General features: G+C 40.0%; 2 protein-coding genes across 3 annotated transcripts in view; one reads left to right on the forward strand and one right to left on the reverse strand.

Moving 5' to 3' along the window:
* Positions 1-3798, reverse strand: part of LOC144071416 (uncharacterized) — a 22304-nt gene extending 18506 nt beyond the window's left edge. Inside the window, exons 1-2 of one of the 2 annotated variants that reach the window (XR_013299627.1) lie at positions 3572-3798; positions 21-560 (exon numbers count right to left, since the gene is read on the reverse strand). The gene's annotated coding sequence lies outside the window, so the exon portion shown is untranslated. Of the gene's footprint in view, positions 1-20; positions 561-3571 lie in introns of those variants that run through there. The other variant, XM_077596496.1, reaches the window with a different exon arrangement.
* On the forward strand, positions 3765-11043 carry cotl1 (coactosin-like F-actin binding protein 1). The gene is made up of 4 exons (XM_077596497.1): positions 3765-4027; positions 4593-4675; positions 5444-5601; positions 8972-11043. The coding sequence occupies exons 1-4, from the start codon at positions 3951-3953 to the stop codon at positions 9080-9082; spliced, it is 429 nt and encodes a 142-aa protein (XP_077452623.1). The 5' UTR covers positions 3765-3950; the 3' UTR covers positions 9083-11043.
* The last annotated feature ends 1240 nt before the right edge of the window (positions 11044-12283 follow it).

The raw sequence follows: 12283 nt of genomic DNA on the forward strand, positions 1-12283 counted from the left end.
AATGTATTTCCTTTCACACTTTTACACTTTCATTCCTTTTAGTTTGCTTCTTTGTTCAACATAACCAGGACTCCGCCATCCTTTACAGAATTTAATTAATCCATTTCAATTACTCCCCTAATTGAAATAGATTAATTAAGGGAGTCTGCCCTCCTACTGAATTTTGTTTGTTGTTTGAATTTTACCTGATAGTTTCTAGGATTGTCAGGGTTTTTATTTACAACCAGGACTCCGCCATCCTTTACAGAATTTAATCAGTCTGTTTCAACTAAGGAAGTCTGCCCTCCTACGGAATTTTGTTGTTTGTATTTATTTTATTTCATTTCTCATTCATTCCTTTTTTAAATAAAATTTACTCACGATTCTCTGTGTCCTTGGTATCCCTTCAACCTTTGGACCCCAGCCCGTAAGGAAGAAACAGTCCTGGAAAAGGATCTTTATGCTGTGTACACAGACTTTTCTGGATCTTGCTCACCCGCTGGGATCGTCAGGTATCTTGGATCCGGCTCGAAGGACCATGTAAATGTTAGGTTTAAACACCAAACATTTGTATCACCAATCTGAAAGAAGGAAACACAGAGAATTGAGTTACATTTTATTTGCAATGAGAGGGTCGGGGACTGCTCGGTCACAATCCTCCGACACACTCTGAATAAAGTCTCCGCTCCCTTGTCTCTTATTGTGTCAAGTTACAGGAAGTTTCAAGCTGATCAAAGGAAAGAGGGGGTTATCTCCCAGTTACAAAAGGGTCTTTGTTGCATGACCATATGCTCTTTCAAGGTAACACCCCCACATCCTCTTTCCCCTTCTCCCGCAATCTTCACACGATAGTTCAAACAGGCGCCCAACCCCTGGAGCAGTTCCTCTTTGTTGAATAAGGCGGAACTGCCTAAAGGTCAGGACACCCTACAAGTTATATGAGAAAGCATTTTCACACTCTAACCCAGAATCAGGATAACTTATTTACAATAATTCCAACACATGGCCTGAGGACGCCCTTTCTCAGCTGCAGGACTGTTTTCCCCCGCACCATTTGGGAACTTTTTGAACACCACAACCTCCAGGACTACACAGACACTGTCACTGTTAATAAATGTATCTGGGTTTTTCCTAACCAAAAACCCTAGATGAGCAGTGAGACACAGGCACTCATTAAATGCCGTGACACTGCCTTCAGGTCAGGGAACAAGTTACAATACAGCGCTGCCAGAGCAGACCTGAAGAGAGGCTACAGAGATGAGGTCAACAAACTGTCTTCTTGGTGTTTGGTGAACAATCTCACACTAAATTTCCTGAAGGTACTCAGGAGGAACAACTTGAGTGATCAACACTGCCCAGAAGATCATCGTCTCCTCTCTGTCCTCACTGGATGACATTGCCAGCCCTTGCTACCTCAGCAGAGCCGGGAACATTGTTAGGGACCCATACCACCCTGGTCACAACCTGTTCCAGCTGCTGCCCTCTGGCAGATGCTATAGGTCTCCCAAAGCACGGACAAATAGACTTAGGGACAGTTTTTCCCAGAGCCATCAGGCTTCTGAACTTGCATTAGCAAGACACACAATCCCTTCTGTGCAATAACTTCGGGGTGTGCAATAACAATGTGCAATACCTTAGATTGTGCAATATTTTAGAATTTACCTTGCCCAGACGTGTATATTTTTATATTACTTATTTATGTTTTTACGGGGAAAACGCACTTTATGGAGTAGCACCACCAATTTCGTTATATGCAGCTGTGTATAATGACAATGAAGGCTTTTGATTGATTGATTTGATTGATTGATTGTTGCAAGACCGAGGGAGTGGTAGTTGACACACCTAGGGAAAATTTTCAACGGAGTCTTCAGGCAGCACTGGCGAAAGTATACAGGATAGGTGAGATATGTGAACCAGTCCCCCAGGACATCCAGAAGTGCGAAAAGCAGTGGCGGTCGGTGCATTTTCTTGTAGCGCCTTCAACGTATCAATCCAACCCTCAAAAACTATTTTATGGCTATAAAACCTCTACTGCAGCTGGAGCTGCGACACATAAAAAATAATCAATAAATCAATGCACAAAAATGGGGTAAAATCCACTTCCTAGCAGCATTTCATGATTAAATACAAATACTGGAGCTTTTCAGACATTAAAACCAGGCCAGGGGGCGACTTTCCCGGGAAAAGACAGCGATGAACGTCAATGGCGTACGGGCAAACATTGCCCGAAAATGGGGTACAATCCAGCCGAAAACAGCATTTATTGATTAAATACAAATACTGGAGCTTTTTAGACATCAGAACCGGGCCCGGAGTATCATTTTCCCGGTAAAAAGACAGCGATGAACGTTGATACGTCCATACGTGAAATGACAAAAAACTGAGCTGCGACACATAAAAAATAATCAATAAATCAATGCACAAAAATGGGGTAAAATCCACTTCCTAGCAGCATTTATTGATTGAATACAAATACTGGAGCTTTTGAGACATTACAACCAGGCCAGGGGGGTGATTTCCTTGGGAAAAGACAGCGATGGACGTCAATGGCGAAACTGCAAAAATTAAACTGGGGTAAAATCCACATCCTAGCAGCATTTAGTGATTAAATACGAACACTGGAGCTTAAATACAAACACTGGAGCTTTTCAGATATCAGAACCGGGCCCACAATTGAAATATTATTTAGGAATATAGCCATATTATACTCACCAAAAATTCTTTTTAACTGTACACAATATCCATCCTCCTTTCTTTCTTCCTTCTTTCCTATCGCCATCCAAGCTAATGATGAAAGTCGAGCCTGTCCTGTCATATTTCCGGCATATTCCGTTTTGAAAATGGCTTTAAATCAACACAACAATATACTATTTGCTTGTGCAGCTAAGTTAGCGCACTGAAAGTGCCGCACACACCATTTTCCTGGCTGTAACAGGCTTGCTAGCTTCGGAATTGACCGCCCTTTCTTAATGATGTCCATTTTTTTCTGGAAAAGTCTGTCTGGACAATAGCTTTGTGAGCAAACAGAATCCATTTGTTTTTGCTTCTGTCGGCCATTGTGGGTGGAGTTTGCGATCTATGGCTTTGGCCCGCCTACTAGCCAATCATAGTCGGTGAAAGCAATGACATATCCCAGCCAGCAAAATGCTAATGCGTATGAAAAAGCATTGTGGGGTTGCCAACTCGAAATCTGATTGGTTAAAGGCAACAGTCTAGTTTAATGCAGCAGAGCCCGCAGAACTGATTGTGAAGGCTTTTAGGCAGATCTGATCTGGCAACAAATAATGGCTGAAATGTGATTGGTTAAATGCTTCAATATGAAAACACACATCTGGAAGCTGTGCAACCAGGGGGAAAAGCAATGAAAGGAAGCTAACAGACCATTTGAAATAATAAGTATTGATGATAAAAATATAATATGATTCAGATATTTCTTAGGCCAGCAGAGAAGGCCTTGAAGGCCCTGACGGCCCGCCACTGGCGAAAAGTACATCCTTGCACACATTCCAAAAGCTACAAGGCCGCGGTCTGAGTACCATTGTAAAATGTACTATGTTCCGTGAAACATTTGAAGGAAATGGGAAACACAAACCAGAGACATGCTGGTAGGGGCTCTCGTGGACGGGATTTGGCCACCCCTGGTTTACAGCCTTACACCACACCTCGTCAGGATTTTTTCTGTTTCAATATGGCCGTTTGCTTCGAAAGCAGTCATCTTGGCTTTAAGACATTTCGCCTTCTTACAATATATCTATTTAAAATTTAAATCCAGGTAATATTATTTCCGGTCAACTTTCAAAATAATAATACAAATTCACAGAAAGAGGCGCGCGGAGGAACTTGGGTGTCTCTATAGCTGAGCCAGCATTTTAGGATGACTCGCTCACATCGCCAAAGCCATTTGGTCGCTTTATACAGGAAATGAGAGGAAGGCACTCTTCAAACGTTCACCGACAAGTATCCTCTGAAGAATGGCAACCCAGATTGATAAAGAGGGTTGTAGAGAGGCCTACAATCAAGTCAGAGACGACAACACGGACACCAACTGGTGAGCATTGTGGGCATCAACATTTACAATTTGAATACGCCATAAACGTACGCTTAAATTTGGGGATAATATGTCAATGTAATCAACATTGCAATATGTTTTGTTTATCTATCACAAACGTGCTTGATAATAACACCTTCATGATGCAATATTTTCCACATGAAAGAGAAAATGCGTTTTGCCTTAAGAAAGGAGTCATGAGCAAGTATTTATACATAGCCGCGCGATAATTGTATCTGGGACGTTTAGTACTTTTTATTATTATTTTTTTTATAAATGTTACGATTGTTAATGTAAATTTGAACTGCGCATGTCGTCCAAATTGAAGTTCGACTTCGCTTTGGTAATGGCAATATATTTACAGGCCTGGACAAGTACAACTAGAGCCATTTGTCTGGTATTCAGTGCGAAATGTTATATGGTTGACACTAAAGCCTAAAGCACCAAATCCATGGGCGTGTTCTGCATTTTCGTCGCTCTTTCACACAATGAACTACTATTGTGGTTTAATATAAGATTGTGCCACCATTGGAGGAAGAATGTTCATTGTATATTTTTCACCTAGGGCCGTGTTTAAATATCAAGGCTCCACGATCGTGCCAGCTGACCAAGGAACTGACTATGAGGAGTTCAAAAAGATGTGCAGAGGTTGGTCACACCAATTCCGCCAAACCAACTGGGCAATTAAATGTGAACAATTAATTCAGTAGTTTCACCACTTTTAAAGTGGAAAAAAACTCTGAATACTTTGGACAACATTCTTATGCAGTTGCTGATCAATGAGAGTATGCATTCCAGAAGAGTCTAATTAAAAAAAAAAAAAGAAGATTAATGCAGCTCTAGACGTAGTATCTCAGCTCTGTCACCAGCGGTTTCCATATTTTAGCTCACAGGCTAGCGGCGAGCCAGATGCACCCATCAAAAGAGCCACATGTGGCTACCGAGCCATAGGTTCCCTACCCCTGCCTTATTGACTTAAATGTGATGTAAGGTCGTTTTGATGATTTTCCTTTAAATACATAAATTGTGTTTGAAAATAAGTCCTGAAAACATGGGAACTGGCTGGGAACAAGTGAGTCCTTTATCTCTGAGTAATAGGCCAAAGCTCTTTTTATTTTAGGCAGATTTAAACGCAAATTGTTGTTGTCAGGCACCCAACCCCACTGTCGCCACTGCTTTCTGGCCTGCCACTACCACTATATAAGTTAGTCAGTTTTTCATTTTAGCAAGGACCAATACCACAATGCCTTTTAATATGAAAAATCCCTAGATCCCACATTGCGCTGATCAACATGATGATGTGATTTAAACTACCGAAAAATGAGGAGTTAAAAAAAGACTTCATTAATGCAGCAGACCAGAAATTTGACAATAGTTTTAGTGAGAAATGTAGTATAAATTCCCTTTTCCTTTTAGATGACGCACGACTGTTTTGCTTCCTACGTGTTATGACTGGAGATGCAATGAGCAAACGAGCCAAGTTCACCTTTATTACTTGGATAGGTGAAAGTATTGGTGGGTTGCAGCGTGCCAAGATCAGCACAGACAAAGCACTGGTCAAAGAAATTGTGCAGGTCAGTGGATCAGGTATTGAGAAAGTAACAGTTATGGCTACAAAATATGAGACATGAAAACAAATTGATACAAAATAAGGAAACAACCCAAAACCCTCAATGAATTTGTTTAAAATATGGTTATTTGGTTCAGTGTGTCAATGTGTACCATGAAAAACTTTTAGGAAACCAAAGGGTGCCCAAACATTCATACCATTTTAACTTAGATAGGAAAGCAATTACCGTATTTTTCGGAGTATAAGTCGCAGTTTTTTTTTCATAGTTTGGCTGGGGGTGCGACTTTTGTGTGGAATTATTAACCCATTATTATATCATTATTACATACCTGTAAACCTAAGACTACATACAGTTGTGGTCAAAAGTTTACATACACTTGTGAAGAACATAATGTCATGGCTCTCTTGAGTCTCCAGTTATTTCTACAACTCTGATTTTTCTCTGATAGAGTGATTGGAACAGATACTTCTTTGTCACAAAAAACATTCATGAAGTTTGGTTCTTTTATGACTTTATTATGGGTGAACAGAAAAAAGCGATCAAATCTGCTGGGTCAAAAATATACATACAGCAGCGCTAATATTTGGTAACATGTCCCTTAGCCATTTTCACTTCAATTAGGCGCTTTTGGTAGCCATTTACAAGCTACTGGCAAGCTTCTGGGTGAATCTTTGACCACTCCTCTTGACGGAATTGGTGCAGTTCAGTTAAATTTGATAACTTTCTGACATGCACTTGTTTCTTCAACCTTGCCCACAAGTTCTCAATGGGGTTTAAGTCAGGACTTTGGGAAGCCCATTCGAAAACCTTAATTCTAGCCTGATTTAACCATTCCATTACCACTTTTGATGTGTGTTTGGGGTCATTGTCCTGTTGGAACACCCAACTGCGACCAAGACCCAATCTTCGGGCTGAGGACTTTAGGTTATCTTGAAGAATTTGAAGGTAATCCTCCTTCTTCATTATCCCATTTGCTCTCTGTAAAGCACCAGTTCCATTGGTAGCAAAACAGCCACACAGCATAATACTACCACCACCGTGCTTGACGGTAAGCAAGGTGTACTTGGAGTTAAAGGCCTCACCTTTTCTCCTCCAAACATATTGCTGTGCATTGTGGCCAAACAGTTCGATTTTTATTTCGTCTGACCACAGAACTTTCCTCCAGAAGGTCTTATCTTTGTCCATGTGATCAGCAGCAAACTTCAGTCGAGCCTTAAGGTGCCGTTTTTGGAGCAAGGGCTTCCTTCTTGCACGGCAGCCTCTCAGTCCATGGAGATGCAAAACATGCTTGACTGTGGACACTGACACCTGTGTTCCAGCAGCTTCTAATTCTTGGCAGATCTGCTTTTTGGTGATTCTCGGTTGAATCTTCACCCTCCTGACCAATTTTCTCTCAGCAGCAGGTGATAGCTTGCGTTTTCTTCCTGATTGTGGCAGTGACAAAACAGTGCAATGCACTTTATACTTACAAACAATGGTTTGCACTGTTGCTCTTGGGACCTGCAGCTGCTTTGAAATGGCTCCAAGTGACTTTCCTGACTTGTTAAAGTCAAGGATTCACTTTTTCAGATCCATGCTGAGCTCCTTTGACTTTCCCATTGTAGCGTTTGTGGGCGTTTGCATCCAATGAGCCCTATTTAAATGGCCTCAGAGAAGTCACCAGCTGTAGTCACTCATAATCACTCACAAGAAGTTAAGAGGCCATGCGATGAAGCTCATTTCACTGACACAACTTTCTAAGTCACCAAAATTGCTAATTTGTGTTGCTGTATGTATATTTTTGACCCAGCACTTTTTCTGTTAACACATAATAAAGTCATAAAAGAACCAAACTTCTTGAATGTTTTTTGTGACAAAGAAGTATCTGTTCCAATCCCTCTATCAGAGAAAAATCAGAGTTGTAGAAATAACTGGAAACTCAAGAGAGCCATGACATTATGTTATTCACAAGTGTATGTAAACTTTTGATCACAACTGTAAATACGTCCGTATGACTGGCTAGAATGGCTAGAAAAATCTGTATATGGACTTCAGTATCCTTATGACTTATGTGAATCAGCACCAACAAGACTGACCAAGATCTCGATTGCACAGATAATACCTTCGCCCTGGACGCTTCTATGGAACCTTTGGCCACCGACCTCCTCACTACGACTAACGACTTGCCTACACCGCTCACCTAGTACCTTCGCCCATCTCTGTAAATCCCTCAATAAACAGAATCACTCACCCAAATTGTCCTTTTGCCTGCTTTGGGGTCCTCCGTCCGTGATCGTAACAACAACATTCACATTCACTTAGATGGTCCAAGCACATCGCAACATCCAGCACAGGACCTGAAGCGGGGGATCCACAAAACTAAAAGAAGATCCCTTATAGTCTATAAGAGCTTCTTTTAGTTTGGCAAATTCCCCACTTCTTGTCCCGCACCAGATGCTGCGACACACTTGGACCATACATGTGCATCCAAACGTCACCTCCTGTAATTTCAACATTGCCGCTAATTCATAAAAAACAACTGAGAAGGGCTTAACAAAAATGGCACCGAAAAGAAAATCTTATTCTGCTGATTATATGCTGCCAAAGTCAAATATGCAGCCGAAAACGGCATTCGAGTAGCAGAAAGGAAGTTCGGATACTCCAGCCACTTGATCTCTCCGTGAATAGGAGCTTTAAGGCAGTATTGCGTAACCTGTGGGAAGTGGGTGATGGAGGGAGAGCACAGCTTCATGGCAACCGAGAGAATGCGCCATACAACTTTCCTGTAAGTCATTGAATGGATCGACAAAGCATGGGCTTCAGTGGCAACCAAAACCATTCTGTCGGGATTCAGAAAGGCTGGAATAATTGGAACTGCGACTGACGACTGACGTAAGAGGAAGCGGCCTATCGTCTACCTCCTGAGTTGGGGGAGTTGTTTAAAATTGAGACCGAGGATGAAGATTTCGTTGGATTTTATGATTTGGAGTGAAACTTATATTTTGGTAAACTTGTTAGCATGTTCTTTATGCCAGTTATCTAAATAACTCTTAATATGTTACATCGTGACTGACATTACCAGGTACGTTACTGTTCTTGTTGTTTTCTATTTTATTTTAATTTTAAATTGCCTTTCACGATGACATGTATGTTTTTGGTGTTGGAATTCATTAAATACATTTCCCCCCAAAATGTGACTTATACTCCAGTGCGACTTGCGAAATGTTTTTTTTCTTCTAAATTATGCATTTTTTGGCTGGTGCGACTTATACTCCGGTGCGATTTATACTGCGGTGCAACTTATACTCCGAAAAATACGGTACTGTCTCTTAATATAGTATTCTTTCGAACGCAACTGCATTTTTCAGTGATGATTCCTCATCAATTCCTGCAGAACTTTGCCAAGGAGTTCATGATTAGTGATCCAAAAGAAGTGGATGAGGACTACCTTCGCGAAGAGCTAAAGAAAGCAGGCGGTGCCAACTATGATGCCCAAACTGAGTAAAGAAGTGCTTCATGTGAGAAGGAAGAAGAATGGTTTTAAAAATGGCTATCTCTATTTGAGAGAGAATGGGTTAACTTGGTGATGGTAAACAGTCATGACAAAAACACATTTGCCAACAATATAAAGAATAGAAAAAAAAAATAATTAAAAAAAAAAAAAAAAAAATCTATATATATATATATATATATATATATATATATATATATATATATATATATATATATATATATATATATATATGTATATATAATTTCCATATTAGGAAAGAGCTCAACATCTTTTTGTTGTTTATTTTAGGTTGTGTAGATACGTAGTAGGTAGCTCTACTTTTAACACTGTTAAGCACCTACAAGCTAGCGTATTAATCATGCATATGGCCAGATTGGAAATGACAATTTCACTGTCAAAACGGGTACATAGAGTTGAATGTCTTTTGAGTTTCAATCAATGTAGCAGCACTGTGAAAAGTTGTGAACACCCTATCCCAGAGTCAGGACTATGTAGTGGATATCATGTTTTTCCTTGCATATCTTGGTGCTATCTTACTACCCTGGCCAGCTTCTGCCCACATTCCAAAAGCATCCATGTAAAAAAATGATTCAAAAACCTATACAGTGGTACCTCGACATACGATCGTAATCCGTTCCGAGACTGAGATCGTATGACGAGATTCTCGTAACTCGAGCGGACGTTTCCCATTGAAATGAATGGACAACAAATTAATTCGTTCCAACTCTCTGAAAAAACACCAAAAACAGGATATTGGATTGGAAAAAATGTTTTATTTCTTCTAATTCGCCATCTATTAACAAAGTAACACATAACTAGTGGTTTAATATTAATAAAATGTGTTTAATCTAACTAAAATTGGGCAGATTTTGCCGACGGGAGACAGAGACGTTTGGGGGCGTGGGGGTTCGTTTTTTTTCCCACGACAACGCACCCGTAAACGGAACAAACAAATTTAAATTAACTTGGATTAATATATACTGACACGCAAACATACGTTTAATGTAACTTTACACAAAACTGAATTCTAATTTTGTTTTAATCTTTTGTTACCTTCGTTTTCTGGGTTGGCGGTTTGCCACACCTCCACCCTCACGTTCGCTATCGATGGGCTGTTTGCTGTTGTACTACGTATTCCCTTCAAAATATTCCGAAAATGATTCACACAAATGTCCTCACAATAGGATAACCCACGACCACTTGCCAACGAGAAATAGTCTTGTAGTACATTTTAGCGATCGGGGGCACCGACTCGCAACTCCCTCGTTGTAATGGGTCTGGTCGCAACCGCTTTGAACAGCGCCTATGAGAGAGAGTTGCGACCGGAAATATTGCGAGGAGGGAATTGCGGGCCGGTGCCGCTGGATGTTATGAGCAGCGAATGAGAAGTAATATAAGACTCCTCGTATTAGATAAGAATAACAGGAAATTCAACAGCTGAGCTTACCCACGTATTGATTGTGGGTAATTAAGTTTTATTCTGAGAAAGAGTGCCATTGCCTATCGGCGTTGTGTGCACGAGTATACTTCATTACCCAGAAAGCCCTCTTTTTTCCCGCACATGCGCGTTGTGCGTTTCCTGGTCGCAACTCGTCTGAAGAACTCATTCGGTGCTCGTAGTATTGTTATACACGAAAGATATGCAAAAACGACAGTGCCATGGCCACCTGGCTTGGTCGCATCACGAAATTTTAATCGCATGACGGGCGAATTATTCGATCGAAATTTCCGTCGTAAGACGAGAATATTGTATTTACGAGCGGTCGTCTGACGAGGTACCACTGTATATGGAAACTGGATTGATCACATTACTAAGAGGAAATTCAGTCTGGATGATAGATTTATGACATGTATTGATGAAATGCAACATACTGTATGTAAATGACAACACATGTAGTATAAAGCAGTCACGCTGTTGTCGGTTCTTTAAAGGAATAAATGTCTTAATTTTGGATGGAGTAACTTTGAGACACAGAGAAATTGGAAATACTGTTCTATTATAACTTAACTTGTTAATTTGCAACGTAATTAGTAAGAATCAATACCATGAGTCGTCGTTCTGACACTGTATTAATCTACTTAATTTGATATGCATTCTTATCTTGAGCTCTGAGGTACTTCAAATGAGATTGGTATAAATCTTAATATTTCGTTACAAATCTCCAATGTAATCTAATTCATCACATTCATTGCTAATTTCCAAAGCCTCTCCCTAGAAGGGCTGTTAAAATCCTATCACCTTTAAAATGGCCTTAAAATCATTGAATTTTACAATTTCTCACGTGCCCCGATTCACAATTTTCACCCCCATACTGACGGTTTTAATTTGAAGGGAAAATCTCAAGAGAAATAATCACACATTGTATTAGATACTGTATGAATCAAAAGGGTACTAGGGTCAATATCGTAAGGAAGTTGGTCATTCATCCAGCAATGGTTGTTTTCTTACTGCAAAAGAGAAAATAACCAACAAATAGTAAATGTTGCTTTGCTGACATCTACTGGTGAAAAAGAGTATAGCAACGCTAAATCCTGTGCGTATATTTACCGTACCCTTGATTCAGCCATCTTTTTTTAGTTACAAATTCGGCTTATATGCGAGAAAATATTTGCAAGAATTTAACTCAATACCTATGAAATTAATTGGTTCCAGAACTTTTTTTTGTAGGTAGAGCAGTTCTTTATATGTAAATAATCTAATTTGTTCCACGGTCCTCACAAACTAACAACTAAACCCTTAAAAATTGAGTGTCCCAGTTTTGTAGTTAAGGTGGGAAGACACAAAAGTGAGAGAAAATTATTTAATAAGCCATTAAAATGAATAATAAGCATGCAAAATCTATTCGTGTTGAAGCACAGGCGCACGACTGTCAGGAAGCTAACGTTAGGCACAGACAGAGCACACAAACACGTGCTCACACGTATCTAATAAACATAAAATAAAGAATTAAAAACAGCATTGCATTGAACTTTTAATGTTTTCTGATTTCTTTGGCATCCAATTTTTCACCCATTTTAATTCTCGCCACTGCTTCTTACCTGTTTGGGTTTAAGTTTGGCTTTGGCAGTGCTTGTAGACGGACGAACGTTTTGAGAAAATCGATCTAAAGACAATTGCTTTTGAGGACTTTTAATATTGTTTCTAAAACGCACAACACAAACGTCATCAATCGTGAGCACTTTGAGGATGTT

This window comes from Stigmatopora argus, chromosome 3 (genome assembly GCF_051989625.1).
Source record: "Stigmatopora argus isolate UIUO_Sarg chromosome 3, RoL_Sarg_1.0, whole genome shotgun sequence".
Classification (NCBI taxonomy): domain Eukaryota; kingdom Metazoa; phylum Chordata; class Actinopteri; order Syngnathiformes; family Syngnathidae; genus Stigmatopora; species Stigmatopora argus.